The following is a 25283-nucleotide window of genomic DNA, read 5'->3' on the forward strand; positions in this document are numbered from 1 at the left end:
CACAACAACAACAATAAAATAGATAGCAGCCATGAGTGTTTACTAAGGGTTAAATGGTGTACTAAGCATTTTATAAGTACATATATCTAATGCTCCCAATGACTCTAAAGAATAGGTACAATTATTATCTCCATTTTACAGATGAGAAGACTGAGGCACAGAAAGCCAATTAGCTCACTGAAAATCACACAGCCAGAAATAAGCAGAGCCGGGTTTTCACATTCAGGCAAGCCAACCGCAAAACAAACAGATGTGATCACTGAGCCTTGCACCAGACAATATGTGTTCTTCTGAGCTTAAGGAAGAGCACGATTTGACACTGAAGTTAAGAACAATCTAACAATAGCCAGAGGGGACTGGGGAGGGGATAGTGGGGAGAGGGGTTTTCAGGAACTACTATAAAGGACACAGGGACAAAACCAAGGGGGAGGGTGGAAGCAGGGGAGGGAGGTGGGTTTGGCTGGGGTGGGGTGGAGGGGTGGGGAGAAAATGCAGACAACTGTAATTGAACAACAATAAAAAGAAAATAAAAGTAAAAAAAAAAGGAAGAGCAGAATTTGGAATTATAAAGACAATAATGGAGAGGCTTACTTAGAGTGGTCCATTTATAAATGTGTGAAATAATTGAGCTTCTCCTATATGCCAGGCACTGCCAAGCTATATGCCAAGCACTATTTTAGGCCTTGGGTATGTGGAAAGGAAAAAAGCAATGTGTCTGTGACCTCAAGGAGCTCACAATCCTTAGGTTGGAAGGCATGAGGTACATCACCACATGCATCCATGTGAACTTCCAGCTCTTGTTTATGCTTCTCTGAGCAGGTGTGAGACAGGGAGTCTGGCCTGGACAAAGAAGGCCAGGAGTTTAGACATGCCATGGCAGGGATAGTTTATTTGTGCTCCCTGATGTCTGAGGTTTCACCTGGGATGGCTTCAAGGCTAAGGCTGGAGTCATCTGGAGATTCCTTCTCTCATCCAGTTAAAGCCTCCGCAGGGATATCTTGGACAGTGGACTCAGCAGGGTCTGTTAACTGAAGCCCCTACATGGGGCCACTGCCTATGACTCAGGCTTACAGAGCAAGGCAGCTGAATTCTCAGAGGGAACATTCTGAGAGTGACCATTTTAGGAGAACTAAGCAGAAGCTGCATGGCCTTTTTTTTTTTTTTTTTTTTTGACCCGGAGTCAGAAATTACTCAGTTCTACTTCTACCTAATCAATTGGTCCAAACAGTCATCAGCCTGTCCAAACTCAAGGGGAGAGGACATAGATGTCATTCCTCAATTAGTTGCATGTCATGAATCTTTGTAATTTAAAAGGGGAGTTTCTTAACTAAGGGGAATAACTCTTTAACTCTGGACATTTCTTTGCTAGTGTTGGCAGAAACAGGGTTTCTTTCTTTCTTTTTTCTTTTCTTTTTTTTGAATGTTGCATGTCGTACCCATTGACCAGTTTCAATTGTCCAATGGGTTTGACTGGTGCAGGCTGGAAAAACATTTTGGGACTTGTGTCACTTCCTCAGGTGAATCTGAACTCTGGAGGTGAGACCCAGAAATATGTATTTTTACAAGCCCTCCAGGTAATTTTCATGTGAATTACAGTTTGAGAAACACAATTATGCTTTACACCATAGAAAGGCTGAAGAAATGGAGATCCCATGCTAAATCATGAGACCACTGCCTCCTTTCCCTGTCCTACTGCAAGCGTGCAACCCACCAGGCTTTTAGTCCTCCATCCTTCTCCCTACAGTTTACTGTCTTTGCCTCAAGGTAGAATATTGGAAGACTATTTCTTGAGAAGCTGAGTGATCCTAGAGCAAAGTTCTTTAGAATAGTGGTTCCCCCTTTTTTTCCAGGTTTCTCTACAATGAAGGCCACCAGTTGGCAAGTGTTGCTCTCACACATAGAACCTCCACCCAGCTTTGTAGTGCTTTTTTCTTAAATATGAGTGGACAGCCAAGGATCAGTAGACATATGGAGAAAACCACCACACAAAAGACAGAGATCAAACAAGTAAATTCATGGAATGAAGGGACCAAGAGAAACTTCATCAGACAGAAAAGTTTAATAACAAGTACAATGAAAAAGTCTAACAATAATTAGGCCCCTAAACATATGAGGAGACATTGGATTCATGAAAAAAGAACATGATGTAATAAAAGAGAATTGGGTAAATAGAAGTTCTTGGAAATTAAAATAGGGTGCTTAAAAGTTTTAGTAGACAGTTGCAAGATAAAGTTGAAAATAATTTTCCCAGAAAATACAACAAAAGGAATAAGAAATGAAACATGGGAGAGAAAAACAAGAAAGTCAGATGCAAAGTGCATTTAACCAGCCTCTCCACTTTGCCCCAAGGCAGGCCTGCTATTCAGCAAACACCAAGGTGAGAGCTACCTTTGACAAGTACCTATATGTATCATATATTAAACTTCTACCATGTATATCTGGCTGACATAAGACTCTAGTAAAGTGATCAGATCACTTAGACAGACATCTCTGAGAATGAGGGATTATGTTTTTTCCTGGAAGAGCATATTGAAGAGTCAATAGGATGTCAAGACTGAAGTCCAAGGTGGGATCCCAAGTGAGGTCAGTGCCAAGGGAAGGCTACAATGATCTGAGTAAGAAGATGTGAAAGAATTTAGGTTTTGTTTTATTGCCCCCTTCCACTTGCCCAAGAAGAAGAGGAAGAGAAAGACAGACAGAGACAGAGATGGAGACATGGCCAAAAGAGGACTAAGTCACATATTTGATAACTGGATTTATAGTTAACAAAGATGGCTATGGAAATTTGTAAGTGCGAAGTGGCAAATATTCTATTTTAATTGTGTGAATTACTGCAAGGTAAGTCTCCTCTTGCTCCCCAGACCATTAGTAATAAAATCTGCTACACACACACATGACTTTGTGTGAGTGGGTTGGTTTTTGGATTTTGTGAACACACCAGGGAGAACAGGGATGACCTATGTTGTGCACATCGTAGGGAGAAGGAATAGCTTGTGGCCAGCCGTGGCAGGAACAAACATTAACTACCCCTACTCCTTTATCTTCATTCCTCCTCAAGTCCTCAGAGAAACTGGAAGTGATTCGAAGTCCTCTGCACACAATGAATGAAGTTTGAACAAACATCATTTGAAACTTAAGGACAAGACATTGTTGTTACATAAACACCATTCCATTTGAATTCATGACAAATCTACAAATTAGTCATTATTATTATAATTTTACAGAAGAGGAAACTTAGTTTAAAATGGAGGTCCAAAAACTTATCCCAGGTGCCCAGTTTTAAGTAGCTGAGTCGGTGTTTAGAGCCAGGCCTCATTGGTTCCAAAGCTTATGCTTCTCCCATTACACCAGATCCTACAGCAAGAAATGATGTGTCAAGTTCAAGTCTTTCAACTCTTTACTGAAGGCACTTCTGAACTGCTGGCTTTTCCTATGGCTAAAAAAACTCTAGTGTGAAATAGCTTTTGGTCTAAGGGTACACATTTATCTCTATAATATTTCCTGATTACTTGAGGCTGTTTCTTCTCTCTTCCTCCTCCTCCCCCTTCAATTCCAAAACCTATTCTTTTTCCCTCTATAAGTAAGCAAACATGAGATATAGACAGCCTCATTTATTTTAACTATAAAGAAAGAGCCCTGGGAAGTTAATCAGACTGCCAGGAATCTGGAATTTGCTGATGAATGGACATTTGGCCAAGCATAGTAAATTCTCAGCTAATTGAAAGCAGATAACAAGAGTAATGCACCCACCTTGAAAAACATCACATTCTTAATAAATAATTGGAAATGGCAATCTTTTGACATATGAACTGTGTGGATAAAGTCTTAAATAAATTTTGGACTAATTCCTGTCACATATATTATACTGTATTTAGCAGTTGTACTATATGAGAAGATTAAAAGCAATAAATCTCTTTGCAACACCATCTGTAGCAGTGTTTCAAACTCAGAATAAATAGGAGTGGGGTTCTTAGAATGCCTCACAGAAAATTGACTTCCATTGTTTTAATGGTGTATGTGTTGGGGTGGGGGCTGTTATTTCCTTTTCCATCTGAGTTCAGAGCCAGGGGAAACAGATATTTGAAGAGATCCAGGAGTCATACCAATCACCAGACTGCTGACACACAGTGCATCTTCTAGGAGCTTCTTGGTAACTCCAGTGTGCTCCGTGGATCAACCCCCCCCAACCCCCCCCCAAAACCAAAAAACCATGGACATCACCTGGGAGCTTGATAGAAGTGCAAAATTTCAGGCCTCATCCCAGATTTATTGAGTCAGAATTTGCATTTTAACAGGATCCCCATGCAGTTTGTGTGCACATTAACCTCTGAGAAGTGTTGTCCTAGTGTTCAATCCAGGACAATTTTAGATACCTTGAGTGGTAGCAGAGTCAACTTGATTCAACCAGGCTTGATTTTAACCCAGGCTCTGGGATAAGCCTAATGCTCAGGCTATGTACTCAGACATTTGTTTTCTTCCTGCCTTGTCCTAGAAGTGGACTCTGCTTCCTGTCCAGGTCCCACCTTAACAGTGATTTCTAGAAGTCAGGTCCTTGACCTGCCCCCTCACTCCTAATCCCCGGTTCAGTCTCTCTTTAGGAATTCCTGGTGGTTTCTTCTGGACTGAGAGGCCCTCGCTAACTAGGACCCTTCTGTGCCAACTGCGGGTAGCAGCCCTGCCCAGGGCTATCTCAGGCCCATGCACCTATGGTTCCTTGCCTGCCTCCAGCTTCCTTGAACAATAACCATCTGCCCGCTCGGTGAGGCCAGGGTGCTGTGGTGTTGGGGAATCCCACAAGTAGGCTACTGAAGGAAGGAGCAGAAAATCTCTAACATTTGTCTTTGCTCTGAAATGCCCTTGAATTTCTGCATGATCCATACTTATTAAGATTTCTGAAGTCAGTTACCTTGAAGAAATGTGTTTTAGCCATCATTTCTTGACCACCTATGGTGTTCTCGAGTACTCTCCCAGAAGACACCTTTCTTATATTATCTTTCATTCCTTACAACAGCCCAAAATGAGATATGCATTTTTGAAATTTTTATAGACATGTTATACAGCAGAATGTGCAGATCGTTAAGTGTACAGTTAGATATATTTTGGCACATGTATACACCTGTGTAACCTACACCACAGTAAAGATTCAGACCATTTTTATCACCACAGAGAGTGACCTTCTACCCTTTTTTGGTCAATTCTTACCACCCCGAGGCTACTACGGTTCTCACTTATATCTCCATAGATTAATTTTGGCTGTTCTTAAAATTCATACGAATGGAATTATACAGTGTGATACTCTTTCATGTCTGACTTTTTTCACTCAACATTAGGTCTGTGAGGGGCATCCATGTTGTGTGTATCAGCAGCTATTGGTGATATATTTTAATCTCCATGTTAACTGTGAGTAAATGGAAGATTGGAGAGATTAACTAATTTACCCTGGTTATATGAGACAGGCCAGATCTGGTATTAGAATCCAGCTCAGTCTGGTTTAGAGCCATCTCAAACTCCCCTTCAGTTTGCATCACGCTGAACACTTTAGATTGTATTTTTTAAGAATTCTGTTCTATTCTCTGTATTTGGAGATTCTTTTTAATGCTTACTGATGCCAGTCATATCCTAGGTTTTGTTAATGAGTTTGTCTTCACCTGGATAGGTTTGGGGTGTCCAGAATTAAATGAGATCTTTAGAGGGGATTTTATCCAGGGTTTTTTGGGGGTAAGTGTCTGGAGGTGACCACCTGGGTAGAGTCTGGGCTAGAGCAAAGGTGGAATCTCTCAACTTGACTGGGCCATGGAATGCCCAGATGTTTGGCTGAACATTATTTCTGAGTATGTCTGTGAGGGTATTTCCAAAACAGATTAACATTTGAATCAGTAGATTGAGGAAAACAGATGACCCTCCCCAATGTGGGTGGGCATCATCCCATTGTCAAAGGCCTGAAAAAAAACAAAAAAAGGTAGAGGAAGGAAGAATTTGCCTCTTCTTCCTGACTGAGCTGAGATATCAGTCTTCTTCTTGCCCTTGAACTGGGGCTTACATAATACCATTGTCTGTCTGATTCTCAGGCCTTCGGACCTGGACGTGAATTTATGCATCAGTTCTCCTGGGTCTCCACATGCCAACTGTAGATCTTAGGACTTCTCCACCTTCATGATCTCATAAGCAAATTCCACATAATCTTTTAATATTTATATCTATACCCGCCTCTATTTCTCTGTATCTATGTCTATATCAATATCTATATATCTATATCTCTATCTATTATCTATATCTGTCTCTATCTATATGTCTATACCTATATCTCCTGTTTCCTTTTGGTTTTGCTTCTTTGGAGAACCCTGATGATACAGAGCTCTGCCCCAATCATTTTGCCAACATTTCCCAAGAAGAGAGGACCTTTATCTCACAGAAAAGAACCACAATTCCTATGCCATCTTCCTCACAGAGTTTTTAGGCTAATGAAATTGGAAAAGAATGCAAAATTGATTCATAAACTGTAAAGTGCTTTATAAAACTAAGGCATTGTTACAGTTCTTCACTCTTTACTATAGGTTGTTTCAAAGTGAAACAAAAGCAAAAAAGATAAATTAGAGCTTCTACCCTTTTTTGGTCAATTCTTACCACCCCTTACTTTCCTCTCAAGATATCCTAGCCAATTAGTTTAAACTTTTAAAATGGAAAGGATAGAAATGTAGGATATATTAAAATAAATATTAAAGAATTAGTTATGCAATTTTCAGCCAAGATGGAGGTGTAGGCAGATACACTTTGCTTCCTCGCACAACCAAAAGGACAACAAACAATAAAATAAATAAATAAATAAATAAAACAGAACTGCCAGAATCAAACTGTATGGAAGTCCGACAACCAAGGAGTTAAAAAGAAACATTCATCCATACTGGTACAAGGGTCAGAGATGGGCAGCCAGAGTGGAGAGGATGTATGATAAGGTGATGGCTTGCAGACCTGGCGGTCCCACATTCACATGTGGATAAACCAGGAGGAACAACTGGGGATTGAGACAGACCATGCAACTCAGGGTTCCAGTGTGGGAAACTAAAGCCTCAAAACCTCTGGCTGTAAAAATCTGTGGGGGTTGAGGCAGCGGGAGAAACTCCCAGCCTCACAGGAGAGTCCCTTGGAAGGACCCACGGTGTCCTAGAACCTACACAAACCCACCCATCTGGGAATCAGCACCAGAAGGGTCCAATTTGCTTGTGGGTAGTGGGGGAAGTGACTGAAAGAGGGCGAGAGCCAAGCAAGTGGCATTGTTTCCTCTTTGATCCTGTTTTGAAATGACTTCTGTTTTAATATAGTCCTTATAGAAAATGCTTTTGGTGCTCTATACTGTTACAGAATAGACACAAGGAGGGGGGGGACAAGATACTGTTACTGAATGGACCCCCCCTCTCCTAGGGTCCCTCTTTATTAGGTTCGCCTTACCCATCACCAGGGAATTATGGCTCTCAATTCCAGAGTTTGATGAAAAGGAAAGGGATTATTTATTCAAAAGTTATACAGGCTTAAGACTAATGACTTAATGTCTTCATTAAAATCCCAAAGTCCCTTAAAACACCCACAAACACACAGTCCTTCCTTCCCCCCTTTGCCCAGTCAGGGGTACTGTATCTCAGAAAAAGAAATGGAAGTCCGTGGCTCAGGTAGCCCCCAGTCCTTTCCAGTAATCCATGCTCAGCTGGCAGGCCTCCCGTGGTTCCCTGCACTGTCAGCTATGTCGCTGGGATCTCCAGTTCTTCATCCAAACCCACGTGACACCTTCTCATGGCCCACCAGCAAAAGTGCTTTCACCCTTTTCCTTCCCACAGCGTCTCTCCTGCATTCTTCCAAACTGCTAAGAGAGAGCTTTGCATTGCTGCTACATCTTGTTTTCCAGCTTCTTAAGCTGCATGGCAAAGGGAGCCCCAAAACCGCATGGTTCCACCCCAAAATGCACAGTTCCACAACTTGCCCAAAACCGCATGTTTCCCCCAACCTCACAGAAGACCCTGTGGCTCTGCCCTGTGTGGCTGCCGCAACTGGTTTGAATCCTGGAGCGAATATTCCTCTGCATCCCCATTTCTGACTCCTCCTACAATCAGTTACACCTGCCAGCATTCTTGTGTTTTTCCAGCTTTTCTGGGCTACCATTGTAAGTCCGGGCAGGCGTGTCCCCGTATGTGGAATCAACAATCTCCAAGCTCTTACACAGCTGCTGTAACCAGGGGGCCACGCCTCCCTGTTGCCTCCCAGTTACCTCCTGGGTCAAAGTCACTCCCATCTCCCTGGTTCAAAGCACAGCCACAGTTACTATGAAACCAGTTAAAGGTTATAGATATGTTAAATGTCCGTTCTTGAGGTTATTTGCAAAACTGTTGATATGCAAAATAACTCAATGTCCCTGTTCCATGTGTCCCATCCCGCAGTTCAGACTTGTGGGGAGTGAGGACATCCTATATTCTTAATATTTCCTGGACACTCCGAGTTCTGGACCACATTACAAATCCCTCTTTGCGGGGGGGCCCTGGCTGCACCCTGTTACAACACTACATTGCTTGTGGTGGGCAGTTTCCACACATGTTGACAAAGTCTCACCGCAAGTGTCAGCCACTTCCTTTTTCAGGAACTTAGCTCACACAGGGGAGTCTGGAATGTATGTGTTTGTGCCAAGTTAACACTGGGGTGTGAGGAGAGGGATCCTTCATCAATGGGAAATGAGAGTCACAGATAAATTCTTCAGGTTTCCATTGTTTGTAGGAACAATTCCAATTCCAAGGTACATGTGTTAGTTCTTCAGAGGGTCTCTCTTAAGACTGAACCTCATCCTCCCTGGCTCATGCTCTTAGTTTCTTCATTCTTGTTTCCAAGATCATCTACCATATGATATCCCTATAAAACTAGAAAAGACAGTCATTCATGCTGCCTGTCACATACCAAACCCAATAAGCAGAGTCAGGGATTGAATCTTTATGGGCACTTTATTCAGATGGCTGGTGATCTGAGAAGACGGCAGGTTCATACCCTAACAGACCATCTTAAATTCCATTTTAAAATGGACCTTTTTATAAGAACAAAATGTGAGTAAGGGGTTCCGGACTCAGAGAAAAGTTCATTGAATTAAAAAAAACTGCAGCATTCTTGCTCTGGGCAGTGGTCTTTAGCTGTGTCCTGGGTGGTGGTCATCTCACCCTGGAGTACAAAGGCTCAGATACCATCTTGAATTGCTTGCAGTCCTCCTGAGGCACAAAGGTGTAACTGCTTATGGTCTCCTGGAGTCAGGGTGGGTCACACCTTCAGTTCCTGCAACAAAAGCTTTTACATGCATTGATTACTAAGCTTATTAGCTGTTACTTAAACTAAAATATTCCAACTCTTGAGTCCCCCATCACCTACACGAAGGTTTTTATCTCAGGTCTGCTTCTGGTGGAAATTGAACCCCTCACAATAAAGAAAAAAAATTCTGAGTACACTTTTTTTAAAAAAAAGATTTTATTTATTTATTTTTAGAGAGAGAGTAAGGGAGGGAGAAAGAGAGAGAAACATCAATATGTGGCTGCCTCTCATGTGGCCCCCACTGGGGACCTGGCCCACAACCCAGGCATATTCTTTGACTGGGAACCAAACCAGTAACCTTTTGGTTCACAGTCTGCGCTCAATCCACTGAGCCACACCAGCCAGGGCCTGAGTACACTCTTAATGTATATATATTTATTTATTTATAAACTATATTCATGATTATTTCATTATGTATACTGCAAAACAAACTAAAAATTCTGAAATGATGAAACAAACATAAAAGTGAGCAATATATTTAAAATAATTCTTAAAATGTAGATTTTCAATTTATTTGTCACAGTGTACATAATGTGAAAGCAAAATCATATTCAACATAAAATTCATAAACACAAATGTGCATTTATTAAAAATTCATACTTTAAGTATTTTACTAATGAGCTGCATATAAAATTGGAAGGTCACTGTTCTAGACTGTTTGTGGTCATTTTGTTTTTAAAAGTAGACTTTATTTTTAACACAAATTTTAGGTTCACAGCAAAACAAAGCAGAAAATTCAGAGTTTTCATATGCATCCTGTATCCACATACCTAAAGACTCCTCCATCACCAATCAACATTATTCACCAAAGTGGTACATTTATTACAATCAGTGAACCTACATCAATACGTCACCCCTTAAAGTTCATAGTTTACATAAGGGTTCACTCTTGGTGATATACATTCTATGGGTTTGGATAAATGTAAAGTAACCTACATCCACCATTATAGTATCATATAGACTAATTTCACTGTCCTCCCTTACCCCCCAAGTTATCTATGCTCCACTTATCCCTTCTTCCCTTTCCCCCACCCCTGGCAACCACTGATTTTTTTTTAGTATTTCCTCAGTTTTGTCTTTTCCAAAATGTCATACATTTGGAATCATACAGTATATAGCCTATTCAGACTGGCTTCATTCACTTAGTGTTATGCATTTAAGATTCTTTCATATTTTTTCATGGTTTGACAGCTTATTTCTTTTTAACACTGAATAATATGCCATTGTCTGGGGGGACCAGTTTATCTATTCACCTACTGAAGAACATCTTGGTTGCTTACAAGTTTAGTCAATTATGAATTAGGCTGCTATAAATATCTGTGTGAAGGTTTTTGTGTGGACATAGAGTTTTCAACACTTTTGGGTAAATACCAAGGACCACAATTTCTAGATCATACAGTAAGAGTATATTTATTTTTATAAGAAACTGCCAGACATTCTTTCAAAGTAGCTATATCATTTTGCATTCCCACCCACAATGAAGGAGAGTTCCTGTTGCTCTACATCTTCACTAGCATTTGGTGTTGTGGTGGTGTTAGTGTTTTAGATTTTCATCATTCTAGTAAGTGTGTAATGCTTATCTCTTTTGTTTTAACTTACAATTTCCTCAGGACATATGATATTGAACATCTTTTCATATGCATATTTCCCATTTGTGCATGTTCTTTGGTGAAGTTTCTCTTCAGATATTTTATCCATTTTTAATCAAGTTTTTGTATTGTTGAGTATTGAGTTCTTTGCACATTTTGGAGAACAGTTCTTTATCAAATATATCTTTTGCAAATATTTCCCCACAGTCTGTTGCTTGTCTTTTCATTCTTTGACAGTATCATTCACAACATAGGTTTTACATTTAATAAAATCCAGCTTATCAATTTTTTTTTCATGGACTGTATCTTTGGTATTGTGCCTAAAAGGTAATAGCCACACCCAAGATCATCTAGATTTTCTCTATGTTATCTTCTAGGAGTTTTATAATTTTGCATTTTAAATTTAGGTCAATGATCTATTTTGAGTTAGTTTTTGAGAAGTATGTAAGGTCTCTGTCTAGATTCATTCTTTTTGCATGTGGATGTCCAGTTATTCCAGTATCAGTTATTAAAAAGCTATCTTTTCTCCTTCGTATTGCCTATGTTCCTTTGTCAAAGATCAGTTGACTATATTTGTATAAGTCTGTTTATGGGATTTTTACTCTGTTTTATTGATGTATTTGCCTGTTATTTTTCCAATACCACACAGACTTTCTTTCTGTAGCTTTATAGTAAGTCTTGGAATAGTGTAGTGTCAGTCTTCCAATTTTGTTCTACTCCTTTAACATTGTGTAGACTGTTCTGAGACTTTTGCCTCTCAATGTAAACTTTAGAATCATTTGTCAACATTTGCATAACTTGCTGGGATTTTGTTTGAGATGTGTTGAATCTATAGATCAATTTGGGAAGAACTGACATTTTGAAAATACTGTCTTCCTGTCCAAGAACATGGAATAACTATCTCTCTATTTGTTTAGTATATTGATATCTTTCTTCAGAGTTTTGTAGTTCTCATGTAACCTTATATAAATTTTGTTAGATTTATACCTAAGTATTTCATTTTTCTGCAGGTGCTAATATAAGTGGTATTGTCTTTTTAATTTCAAATTCGATTTTTTCATTGCTGGCATTCATGAAAGTGATCAATTTTTGTATACTAACCTTGTGTTTTGTAACCTTGCTAAAAATCACTTATTGGTTCCAGAGTTTTGTTGTTGTTATTGTTGTTGTTGATTCTTTTAGATTTTCTATGTAGACAATTGTCACCCACAAACACAGTTTTATATCTTCCACCCCAATCTGGTTGCCGTTTACTTCCTTTTCTTTTCTTATTACATTAGCTAGGACTTTTAGTACAATGTTGAAAAGGAATAGCAAAAAGGGACAGCCTCACCTTGTTCCTGATCTTAGTGGGAAAGCTTCAAGATTCTCACCATTAAGCATCATGTTAACTGTAGATTTTTTGGGTAGATGTTATTTACCAAAGTTGAGGAAATTTCCCTCTATTCCTAGTTTTCTGGGAGTTTTAAATTATGAATGGGTGTTCAATTTTGCTGTTTTCTGAGTACAGGTCTTTTACCTCCTTGGTTAGGTTTATTTCTAGCTTTATTGTTCTTGTTGCTATAGTAAATGGGATTTTTTCCTGATTTCTGTATCTGTTATTTCATTGTTGTTGTACATGAATGCCTGTGATTTCTGATCACAGAATATTGACTTTGTATTCTGACGTTTGACCAAATTCACTCATTAGATACAGAAGTTTATTTGGTGGAGTCTATGGGGTTTTCTATATACATTACCATATCTTCTGCAAACAATGACAGTTTTGTTTCCTCCTCTCCAATTTGTATGCTTTTTATTTCTTTTTCTTGTTTGATTGCTGTGGCTAAGACTTCCAATACTATGTTGAATATAAGTGGTGAATGTGGACATCCTTGTCTTGTTCTTGATCTTAGGGTGAAAGATTTTGGTTTTTGCCCATTGAGTATGATGTTGGCTGTATTTGTCATACATGGCCTTTGTTATATTGATGTATGCTCCTCCCACTTTGCTGAGTGTTTTTATCAAAAAGGGGTGGTGTACCTTATCAAATGCTTTTTCCACATCCATTGATATGATGATGTGATTTTTGTCTTCAAATGAGACTTCATCAAAATAAAAAGTTTTTGCATGGTGAAAGAAAACATCAACAAAATGAAAAGGGATCCAACTGTATGGGAAAATATATTTGTCAATGATACCTCAGACAAGGGTTTTATCTCCAAAATATATAAAGAACTCGCACAACTCCACTGCAGGAAGACAAACAACCCACTTAAAAAATGGGCAAAGGACCTGAACAGACACTTCTCCAAGGAGGACATACAGAGGACCCACAGATACATGAAAGGATGCTCAGCATTACTAGCTATCAGAGAGATGCAAATTAAAAGCACAATGAGATACCACTTTACACCAGTCAGAATGGCCATCATAACCAAATCAACAAATAGCAAATGCTGGAGAGGTTGTGCAGAAAAGGGAACCCTAGTGCACTCTTGGTGGGAATGCAGATTGGTGCAGCCACTGTGGAAAACAGTATGAAATTTCCTCAGAAAACGAAAAGTGGAACTGCCTTTTGACCCAGCAATTCCACTGTTAGGACTATACCCTACAAGCCCTGAAACACCAATCCAAAAGAACCTGTGCACCCCAATGTTCATAGCAGCCCAATTTACAATAGCCAAATGCTGGAAGCAACCTAAGTGCCCATCAGTAAATGAGTGGATCAAAAAACTGTGGTACATTACACAATGGAATATTCTGCAGCAGAAAGAAAAAAGGAACTCCGACCTTTTGGGATAGCATGGATGGACTGGAGAATAGTATGCTGTATGAAATAAGCCAGGTGGTGAAAGACAAATACCATATGATCTCACCTATAAGTGGAACCTAATCAACAAAACAAGCAAGTTAAATATAACCAGAGACATTGAAATTAACTCACAGTAACCAGAGGGGTGGTTGGAGGGGATAATGGGGGCAAAAGGGGGAAGGGTTGTCAGGAACATCTATAAAGGACTCATGGACAAAGCCAAAGGCAGGTAGGATCTAGGGTGGGATGTGAGGATGGCTGGGGTGTGGGGAAGTGGTGAGGGGGAAATGGAGACAACTGTACTTGAGCAACAATAAAAAAATGTGAAGAAAAGAAGTCACTAATAACAGAAAATGGTGTGGGGTATATTGGGAATTCTCTGTACAATATTCCCATTATGTCTGTAAATATAAAACTGTTTCTGTTTGTCTGGGTTGTCCAGATAATCAGAACTAATAGTATATATAGATAGATAGCCATAGATAGAGATAGAGATGATAGACAGGGATAGAGATAGATGTAGAGATAGAGATAGAGAAGGGGAAATTTGATATAGGAATTGGCTCACACTTTCGTGGAGGCCAAGAAGGTCCATGATCTGCTGTATGCAAGCTAGAGAACCAGGAAAAACATGGGGTTGGGGTCTGTATAGGGGCACTGGTTTACGTCCTTGAATCTGAGGATCTGGGAAGCAGGAGCTCTGATGTCCAAGGGCAGGAGAAGAGGGACATCTCAGTTCAAGAAAAAAGGAAGAGCCCTGGCTGGGTGGCTTAGTTGTTTGGAGTGTGGTCCAGTACACCAAGTGGCTGCGGGTTGGATTCCTGGCCAGGGCACCTATGGAAGCAACTGATCTACGTTTTGTTTTGTTTTGTTTTCTCTCTGTCCCTTTCTAGATCTCTCTCTTTCAAAAAACTCCAAAAAGTACAAAAAGGAAGAATTTGCCCTTCCTCTGTGTGTTTTAGTTTTATTCAGAGCCTGAATGGCTTGGATAACCCTCATCTACATTAGTGAGGGCACACCATCCTCACCTAGCCTACCAATTCAAATGCTAATCTCTCCTGGAAACATCCTGTCAGACACACCCAGAAATAATGTTTTACCAGCTCTCTGGGTGACCCTTAGCACAGCTAAATTGACATAAAATTAACCATTACACTGTTCTTAAAAAATAACAGCACAAATTAACATATTTTTAGTATAAGTTGGTTCTAAGTATTTTAAAATATTCATTATGATTTCCTCTTTAACTTATGTGTTATGCAACGGTGTTATTTTGTATTTACAGGTATTGGAGAATTTTAAATTTATGTTTTTTTAAATTAACTTCTTTCTACCTTATGATAAGTATAATATCAGTCTTGGAATTTGGGCGGCTTTCTTTATGGCTGAGTATATGAACATTTTTATATATGATTTATGTTTGCTAGGAAAATATAAGTATTTCATACTTGTGAGAAGCAGAACTTCTAAAAGTCTACTAGATCAAACTTAATGTTTTTGTGGTTTAGATCTTCTAGTTACTTGCTCAATTTTGTCTGTTTAGCCTTCAGTAGTTAGGAGAAGTGAATTGAAACCTCCCATTATATGGTGAATTTAACAATATCTTCCTACTGTCGTATCAAATTTGACCTCACATATTTTGAAGTTCTTATTAGGTGTTTAATAACCTGAACATTTTCTCACTATGCAGTTAGAGTATTTATGTTTTTGTCTTAATATCTCTGGTAATACAAATTCACCAATTTGTTTTTAGTTAGTATCTTTTAAAAATATTTTTATTTATTTATTTTTAGAGAGAGGGGAAGGGAGGGAGAAAGAGAGGGAGAGAAACATCATTGTACGGTTGCCTCTCACGTGCCCCCTGCTGGGGACTGGCCCACAGCCCCAGCAAGTGCCCTGACTGAGAGTCAACCGGTGACTGTTTGTTCGTAGGCCAGTGTACAATCCACTGAGCTACACCAGCCAGGGCTACTATCTTTGTGACAAGTTTTATACATTCTTTTACCTCCAAACTTTGTATCCAATATGTTTAGGCATTTCTTTATAAATTGCATATATCTGTCAACATTTGTTTTTTAACTGGCATGTTTAGTTCACTTGCTTTTTTGTAATAACTGTTCTGTTTCTCTTCTACCATTTTTATTTATTATTTAAATTTGTTCTCCTTTTTTCTTTTTTGTGATCAAAATTATTTTTATTTCTATGTTTATTTTATAGAGTACTAAAACAAAAGATATACACACATTTAATGAATTGTATACTAAATTTTAACCATGAAGAGCAATGTGGACAAACAACTTGTTACCTTGTGAAGGAAATCTAATTTATATATCTGAAGATATTAGAATGAGCAGAGATCTGTGCACAAAAATGAGTACAGAGATCTGTACTCATTTTTCTAATGAGTACATCTCCACTGAGTATTCTGCTGGGCTCAGTGATTACATAAGAACTGGTATCATATGCTGATGCTTGCCACCCAGCTGTGTGATAATGGCACATTGGAGATATTTTAGGCATAACTTAAGTATCGGATTTATGGATGTTTGTTTTATTTGTTCATGACTTTGATCTCTTAAATTTTACTTGGTAGCTGTGTGTTTTGCCATGACCTCGTGTGAGACGGGGGTCACGTTACATCTATATTTATCATAGAGAGCTCTATTGGTGACAGAAACAAAGAATGAGCACTTTGAATAGAAAGACGGGACATAAAAAGCCAATCATAGTGCTTTGCACATTACAAGTGCTCAAATATCATTTCTTTATTTCTTGTTTTTATTAATATTACTTTATTTCAAATTTGAATCCAACTCCTGCCCCGAAGTAGATGCTCTTCAGGCTCTTTCTAACTACTCAGGTGTCAAATTCTCATGGAAGCACAACCTGTCCAGAAAGTATCCATTCATGCACTATGAAAAATAGAGACGTTTATTGAAGAAGATACAAGATACAAAAACATTGTACGTAGGACAATGATGCCTCAGTCTACTTCAAAGTAAGCATCCATGATTAATCTCTGGTTATAATGTTGAGGGAATCAAGTTGATTGGTAGAGGTATGAATCAAGTCATTAGCAACTGCAACACAATGTTTATTCTGCTCTGGTAGCAGAAGCCATGGAACGAATTTTGCCATGACACATTTTATGCCAAGATCCTGTGTCAAAACCTCGGACACAGTGGTTTTTGGAATCCCCAGATTAGCTTCTAATGCTTGCACTGTTAGCTGCTGATCTTTGTTGATTGCAGACTGTACACGTTCTACATTCTCAGATGTTCTGCTTGTTGCAGGCCTTCCAGAATGTGGATCACTTTCAACAGATTCTTGACCATCTTTGAAGCATTTGTGCCACACTTTCATTTGCGCTGCACTCATATAGCATCGTATCCAAAAGCCTTCTGTGCCATCCTGTGGAGGAATGTTCAAGCTTAATGGAAAATTTGATACAGATCCATTGCTCTTCTTGCTCAGTCATTTTGAATGTGATGGCCACACAGCACACATGCTCACTCAATGGTGTCTTCCACCCCCAGTAACTGGTACAATGAAGTCATCATTGTTCATGCAGGCACATTCCAGTCCACTCTCCTTGGCTGCCAGGTTATGTCAATGTCATGCAAACTGTTTCATTGTATTTGTCTGGGTTTTTTCCAGACAGACCTTGTATACATGTAGTTTGTACCCTTCTGTAAATTCCTTAAGGTATTCAGAATACAACCGTTGTGAGGACTTTTATGTGTATATGTTTTCAAAGAATTTTCATGAAACTCCTTAAGAAATATATTAGTTTTTTTCCTTCAAAAAATAAAGAAAAAGAAAAAAACAAGTCATTGATAAGCTTAATATTTTTAAAATTTCTTCCTCACAGATCTTCCCTGTATGGTGAAATGATTTTCATGATTCTTGACTAACCCATCAGTAAGTTTTATATAGATTCTGGTATTTAAGATAATATAATCTGTAAGTCCCCCTACCTGAGCATTCAAATTTCTATCTCTCATAATGCACAGGTGGCGAGTCAACAAGTGAGGATGCCTTGGTCCCATTTTATTTAAAATTTTTCTTTTAATTGAGATAAAATACACATAACATAAACTTATTATTTTAAACATTTTAAAGCAGATATCAGTGATTTTCAGCATTTTCACAATGCTGTAAAACCATCACCACTGTCTAATTCCAGAACATTTTCATCACTGCAAAAGAAACTTTGTAACTACTAAATAGTCACTTTCCACTCTACAGTATCCCTAGCCCCTGGCAACCACTAATCTGCTTTCTGTCCCCATTGAAGCTCCTTCCTTTCCCTCAGAATAATGTGCCTACTCTGTGTCTCTCATGACCTCTGGGAGGATGCCAATTCAAGCAGCATACTAAATATCATCAAAGCCTATTTAATTTCCTACTTTTAAAAATATTATGGAAATTCCAGTGATTTCTTTCTGTAGATAGCACCAAACCTTTGTTAAGCATAGTTCCTAGAATGCTGTAGGTGTTCAATAAGTTGTTGTTGGGTGAAAAAGTAATTTTTTTCCTCATTTTAAATATCTTTCTCTCACTCTCTCATTCTCTCTCTCTCTCTCTCTCTCTCTCTCTCTCTCTCTTTTACATATAAAGCAAATTAAAGCCAATAATAACTTGTTACTTAAATTTCAGGCAGACACAGAAAATTGAATTAGTCACCAAGGTCCCCTTACAGAACAAGAATTCTGTGAAGACACCCATTGGTAAGGTGAACAAGCATCCCTGTTTACCTGGAACTGAGGGGTTTTCAGGGCACCAGGACAGTCTGGGCCAAACCAGGAAGGGCTGTTTCCTTTGTCCCCTGGACAAATACATCTTTGCTGAATGCTGCCATGTAGCCCATCTTACGATTGTCTCTGCCTTGGGGGTGTGGGCCTGAAGCTTCAGCTACCAGGCTTGCTGCATTCCCCTAACTGCAAATACTGCTTCTGGAGCTGAGGAGTCCTTCTGGGAGCCAGGGCAGTTATTATAAACAGGATTTGAGTATTCCTGGGTTCTTGGTGAAATATCATCAAAATTTCACATCAATTTATAATAAAACACCAATTATAACCTTGATCCAGCTTCCAAGTCAGTATTGTTGTTTTCCTTTCCAATTAAAAAATGTTTTTGGTAGTGTCAGCTTTATGCTTACATGGAAGTTGAGTCTGCATAGCAGTTTCTAGATTCTTCAAAGGGCATTTGAGGGTTTGGGTATAGGGGAAGCAGAGGTAATCAACAGGGTGTCTTTTCTATCTGTTACATATGCCTCTTTACCAGGGCAAACTAGAACCTTACCCCCTGCCAGAGCCAGTATCACCTTAGAATTCTTCTGACCTATAGAGAGTGAAATCATAATGTTAGAATTATTTGACAAGCATAGTGCCATATTATTTTTGGTAATTCATAATTATCAGTTGTTTGTACAAAAAGATGTTTAGAGAAGAAAGTAAGAAAAGCCTTATATAAATCTCACTTTTTATATGATCTTTGTATTTTTTAAAAGTAAAGCATTTACATGGTTATGAAATTCAAACATTACAGAAATGAACAAAATTAAAGGTGAACATTTCTCTCCTTACACCTTGAGTCTTTCCCCAAAGGGAACAACTGTTAATACATTTTTCTCTCTCCTCCACTCCCCAAAATTATTTAGGTATATATCAAGAAATCAATCAATTTACTTATCCAAATTATTGCTTTTATTTACACAAAAAGAATCATTACATACACACTCTTCTGCACTTTGATTCTTGGAAATATTTCCACAATAGTCCAGACTTGACCATCCTTCTTGGTATTTGCAAAGTGACAACAGAGAGTATAGTAAAAAACATAAACCCTGAAGCCAAAGTCAGGGAAAGAGGAAGGGGGAAAGGGAGAGAAGGAGGAAAGATGGAGATGAGGGAGAGAGAAAAAGAATAAAATAAAATGTACAAGTAGGAGCATAGAATATACATGTACATTCTGGAGAGTTCTACTCAAGAAAAGCTTTTATTCAGGTAAGGATTTCCGCCTCGTAGGAACATACTTTACGCTAAGATAGGTCTACATGCCAGACTTGATATCCCCACCCTGGCCAAAAACAGCTAAGGAGAGAAGAATCTGGGTAGAGTAGAAGGTATGACTCAGTAGATATTCTCAGGATGTAGAAATATTGCAATTCTTTTTTTAAAATATATTTATTGATTATGCTATTACAGTTGTCCCATTTCTCCACCCCCTCACTCCACTCCATCCTGCCCACCCCCTCCCTCCCATATTCCCCCCCTAGAGTTCATGTCCATGGGTCATACTTATAAGTTCTGTGGCTTCTACATTTCCTACACTATTCTTACTCTCCCCCTGTCTATTTTCCACCTATCATCTATGTTACTTATTCTCTGTACCTTTCCCCCCCTCCCCCTCCCACTCCCCTATTGACAACCCTCCATGTGATCTCCATCTCTATGGTTCTGTTCCTGTTCTAGTTGTTTGCCTAGTCTGCTCTTGTTTTTGTTTTAGGTGTGGTCGTTAATAACTGTGAGTTTGCTGTCATTTTTACTGTTCCTATTTTTGATCTTCTTTTTCTTAGGTAAGTCCCTTTAACATTTCATATAATAAGGGCTTGGTGATGATGAACTTTAACTTTACCTTATCTGAGTAGCACTTTATCTTCCCTTCCATTCTAAATGATACCTTTGCTGGGTACAGTAATCTTGGATGTAGGCCCTTGCCTTTCATGACTTGGAATATTTCTTGCCAGCCCCTTCTTGCCTGTAAGGTCTCTTTGGAGAAATCAGCTGACAGTCTTATGGGAAGTCCTTTGTAGGTAACTGTGTCCTTTTCTCTTGCTGCTTCTAAGATTCTCTCCTTCTGTTTCATCTTGGGTAATGTAGTTATGATGTGCCTTGGTGTGTTCGTCCTTGGGTCCAGCTTCTTTGGGACTCTCTGAGCTTCCTGGACTTCCTGGAAGTCTATTTCCTTTGCCAGACTGGGGAAGTTCTCCTTCATTATTTGTTCAAATAAGTTTTCAATGTTTTGTTCTTCCTCTTCTCCTTCTGGCACCTCTATAATTCGGATGTTGGAACGTTTCAAGATGTCCTGGAGGTTCCTAAGCCTCTCCTCATTTTTCCGAATTCTTGTTTTTTCATTCTTTTCTGGTTGGATGTTTCTTTCTTCCTTCTGGTCCGCACCATTGATTTGAGTCCCAGTTTCCTTCGCATCACTATTGGTTCCCTGTACATTTTCCTTTGTTTGTCTTAGCATAGGCTTCATTTTTTCATCTGGTTTTCAAACAGATTCAACCAATTCTGTGAGCGTCTTGATAACCAGTGTTTTGAAGTGTGCATCCGATAGGTTGGCTATCTTTTCCTCGCTTAGTTGTATTTTTTCTGGAGCTTTGAAGTGTTCTGTCATTTGGGCCTTTTTTTTTTTTTTTTCTTGGCGCGTCTGTTACTTAAAGGGGCGGAGCCTTAGGTGTTCACCGGGGCGGGGTAACACTGGTCGGTGCACCGTGATGCTGTATGTGGGGGAGGGACCGAGAGGGAGCAATGGCGCCCGCTCCACTCTCCACCGGACTCCAATCTTTCACTCTGCTACCCACAATCAAATTGGACCCCTCTGGTGCTGGTTCCCGAGTGGGTGGGCCTGTGCACGCCCCAGGCCCCTGTGGGTCTCTCCAACGACCTCTCCTGTGAGGCAGGGAGTCTCTCCTGCTGCTGCTCCAACCCCCACGGGCATTTTCAAACAGAGGTTTGAGGCTTTATTTCCCCGCGCTGGAGCCCTGGGTTGCGTGGTCTGCTTTGCTTCCCGCCACTTGTCCGGTTTATCTGTGAGCGAATGTGGGGCCGCGGGATGCTACCCGCCGCTCTGCCTGCCTCGTTCTCCGCCACTCTGAGTCTGGCCCTCTCGGTTTATCTGCACGAATGTGGGGCCGCAGGGTCTGCTAGTGGTCGGACTGCCTGCGCTGTTCGTCCCACACTCCGCCAGTCTCGGTCCCACCACGGCAATGCGAGTCCTCTCCGCCCCTGCTGCCCGTCTCTGCCCCTCCTACCGGTCTGGATGAATGTTTATTTTTTATTTCCTTGGTGTCGGACTTCCTGGCCGTTCAATTTTCTGTCAGTTCTGGTTGTGCGAGGAGGCACAGTGTGTCTACCTACGCTGCCATCTTGGTTATGCAATTCTTAATTTTACTTAAATCAATATAGTTTGTACTATGATCCCATCAGGCTGGATTAATAAGAAATTCAAACCTTCAGAAGCTACCTGTACTCCTAGGGTGATGCCTAGGTCCTGTGGTGTACAGGTGAGAAGGCACACACACACATAGATACACACATCTTTAAGTGTTTAGGTTAACTGTCATACTTGTCACTGCTGAGAAGCTGTTCCTCCCAGCCCATATGCTACTCCCACTCCCAAGGCATGTTTAACCATAGCAATCTGCCCTAGAATGGGAACATCTGTGGCCAGTGAAGCCTTTCTATGAGCACCTCACAGCCCTTCTCCTCTGAGGTTCACAGATCTGCAGATCTCTATGATCAGAATCCACAAAATGTGGCCCCTTCTGGGTTGTATCTCCTTTAAGGTGACTCACTCTTCTTTTTCTGTGGCCCCAATGGCACCCCAAATAATCAACCTCAGTTTTCCCACTGCCAGCTTTCTCTGAGGTGAGGAAGCTCAGAGTGTTGTAAAATCACCTGGAAAGAGAAAAAGGAAAAGGGAAAAAGTCACACAGAGAAGGAGGATATAAATTAATATTTTAAGAATTAAGATTTATATGGAACCACAGAAGGCCCCGCATAGCAACAGTCATCCTGAGAAAGAAGAACAAGTTGGAGGGATCACTCTACCTAATATGAAACTATACTCTATGGCCACAGTAATCAAAACAGCATGTTACTGGGATAAAAACAGACACATCAATCAATGGAACGGAATAGAGAGCCCCAAAATAAACCCACACCTTTATAGTCAATTAATATTCAACATAGGAAGCAAGCACATACAATGGGCTAAAGATAGTTTATTCAATAAATGGTGTTTGGAAAATTGGACAGATAAGTACAGAAAAATGAACCTAGATGACTTTATTATACCACACACAAGAATAAATTCAAAATGGATCGAGGACTTAAAGCTTAGACCCCAAACCATAAAAATCATAGAAGAAAACATAGGCTGCAAATCTCAGAGAATGCTCATAGCAATATTTTATCAGATATATCTCCCGGACAAGAGAAACAAAAGAAAAATTTAAAAATGGGACTATATCAAACTAAAAAGCTTTTGCACAGCAAAGGAAATCATCAACAAAATAAAAGACAACTCAAAATTGGGAGAGCATATTTGCTGATACATCTGATAAATGGTTAATATCCAAACGTTATAAAGAAAGTATAAAACTCAACACCAAAATACACAACTCAATTTAAAAATAAGTAAAGGACTTGAATAGACTTTTCTCCAAAGAGGACATACAGATGGCTGATAGACATATGAAAAGATGCTCAACATCACTAATCATCAAAGAAATGCAAATTAAACCCACAATGAGATAACATCTCACACCTGTCAGAATGACTATCATCAATAAATCAACAAACAAGTGCTGGCAAGGATCTGGAGAAAGGGGGTTGTTTGAACTGTTGGTGGGAATGTAGATTTGTGCAGCCTCTGTGGAAAGCAGTATGGAGATACCTCAAAAATTAAAAATGGATCTGCCTTTTGACCCAGTGATCCCACTTCTGGGAATATATCTAAAGGAACCCAAAACACTAATTGGAAAGAACATAAGCACCCCTACGTTCATTGCAGCATTATTTCAAATCACCATTATATGGAAGCAGCCTAAGTGCCCATTGGTAGATGAGTGGGTAAAACAACTATGGGACATTTACACAATGGAATACTACTGAGCCACAAAAAAAGAAAATTTTACTTTTTTTGACAGTATATATGGCTCTGGAGAACATTATGCTAAGAGAAATAAGCTAGTCAGAGAAAGACAAACACCATATGATTTCACTCATATGTGGAATCCTTTTTTAAAGTATATTTTATTGATTATGCTATTACAGTTGTCCCATTTTCTCCCCTTTACCCCCTCTGTACTGCACCAGATCTCCCTCCAGCATTACCCACCCTCTTAGTTCATGTCCATGAGCCATACATGTAAGTTCTCTGTCTTCTCCATTTCCTATAATATTTTTAACCTCCCCCTGTCTATTTTGCACCTACCAATTACACTTCTTATTCCCTGTACCTTTCCCCCACATTTTCCCTCCTCCCCCTGCCCACTGATAACCCTCCATGTGAGCTCCATTTCTGTAATTTTGTTCTAATTGTTTGCTTAGTTTGTTTTTGTTTTTGTTTTATAGGTTCAGTTGTTGATAGTTGTGAATTTGTTGTCATTTTACTGTTCATAGTTTTAATCATCTTCTTTTTCTTAGATAATTCCTTTTAACATTTCATATAATATGAGCTTGGTGATGATGAACTCCTTTAGCTTGACCTTATCCGGGAAGCACTTTATCTGCCATTCCATTCTAAATGATAGCTTTGCTGGATAGAGTCATCTTGGATGTAGGTCCTTGCCTTTCATGACTTGGAATACTTCTTTCCAGCCCCTTCTTGCCTGCAAGGTTTCTTTTGAGAACTTACCTGATAGTCTTATGGGCACTCCTTTGTAAGTAAGTCTCTCCTTTTCTCTTGCTGCCTTTAAGATTCTCTCCCTATCTTTTAATCTTTGGCATTTTAATTATGATGTGCCTTGGTGTGTTCCTCCTTGGATCCAACTCCCTGGGCTTCCTGGACTTCCTGGAAGTCTATTTCCTTTGCCAGATTGGGGAAGTTTCCCTTCATTATTTTTTTCAAATAAGTTCTCAATTTCTTGCTCTTCTTCTTCTCCTTCTGGCACCTCTGTGATTCGGATGTTGGGATGTTCAAAGTTGTCCTAGAGTTTCCTAAGCCTCTCCTCATTTTTTTGATTTGTATTTCTTCATTCTGTTCCAGTTGAATGTTTATTTTTTCCTTCTGTTCCAAATTATTAATCTGAGTCCTGATTTCCTTCCCTTCACTGTTGGTTCCCTGTATATTTTTCTTTATTTCGCTTTGTATAGCCTTCACTTCTTCCTTTATTTTGCACTTGTTCTCAATCATTTCTGTGAGCATCCTGATTACCAGTTTTTTGAACTGTGCATCTGATAGGTTGGCTATCTCCTTGTTACTTAGTTCTTCTTATGGAGTTTTGGTCTGTTCTTTCATTTGGACCATATTTCTTTGCCTCAGTATACCTGTTACATTATAAAGGGTGGAACCTTGGGTATTTGCCAGGGTGGGCAACACACTTCACTGAGTTGTGGGGGTGATGTGAAAGAGGGGTCAGAGAGGGAACAATGCTGCTTGCTTGGCTCTCACCCCACTTTCAGTTACTTCCTCCAGTATCCACAAATGAGTTGGACCCTTCTAGTGGTGATTCCAGGTGGGTGGGTTTGTGTATGTTCTAGAGCCCCATGGGTCCCTCCAATGAACTCTGCTGTGAGGCTGGGAGTTTCTCCCACTGCTGCAACTCCCACAGG

The 25283-nt window shown here is 39.6% G+C and overlaps 1 protein-coding gene across 5 annotated transcripts in view; it reads left to right on the top strand.

The window, feature by feature from the left end:
* Positions 1-25283, top strand: part of EFHC2 (EF-hand domain containing 2) — a 328021-nt gene that overhangs the window by 282511 nt on the left and 20227 nt on the right. For 2 of the 5 annotated variants that reach the window (XM_053917522.1, XM_053917523.1), the window contains one exon: positions 16577-16679. The exons of 1 other annotated variant lie outside the window; for it this stretch is intronic. In XM_053917522.1, coding sequence (XP_053773497.1) covers positions 16577-16654 — 78 coding nt within the window. In that variant the 3' untranslated portion in view covers positions 16655-16679. Of the gene's footprint in view, positions 1-16576; positions 16715-17587; positions 17638-18375; positions 18437-25283 lie in introns of those variants that run through there. 2 more of the 5 variants (XR_008426008.1, XR_008426009.1) reach the window with 2 other exon arrangements.

Source organism: Desmodus rotundus, chromosome X, assembly GCF_022682495.2.
Source record: "Desmodus rotundus isolate HL8 chromosome X, HLdesRot8A.1, whole genome shotgun sequence".
NCBI classification, from domain to species: Eukaryota; Metazoa; Chordata; class Mammalia; order Chiroptera; family Phyllostomidae; genus Desmodus; species Desmodus rotundus.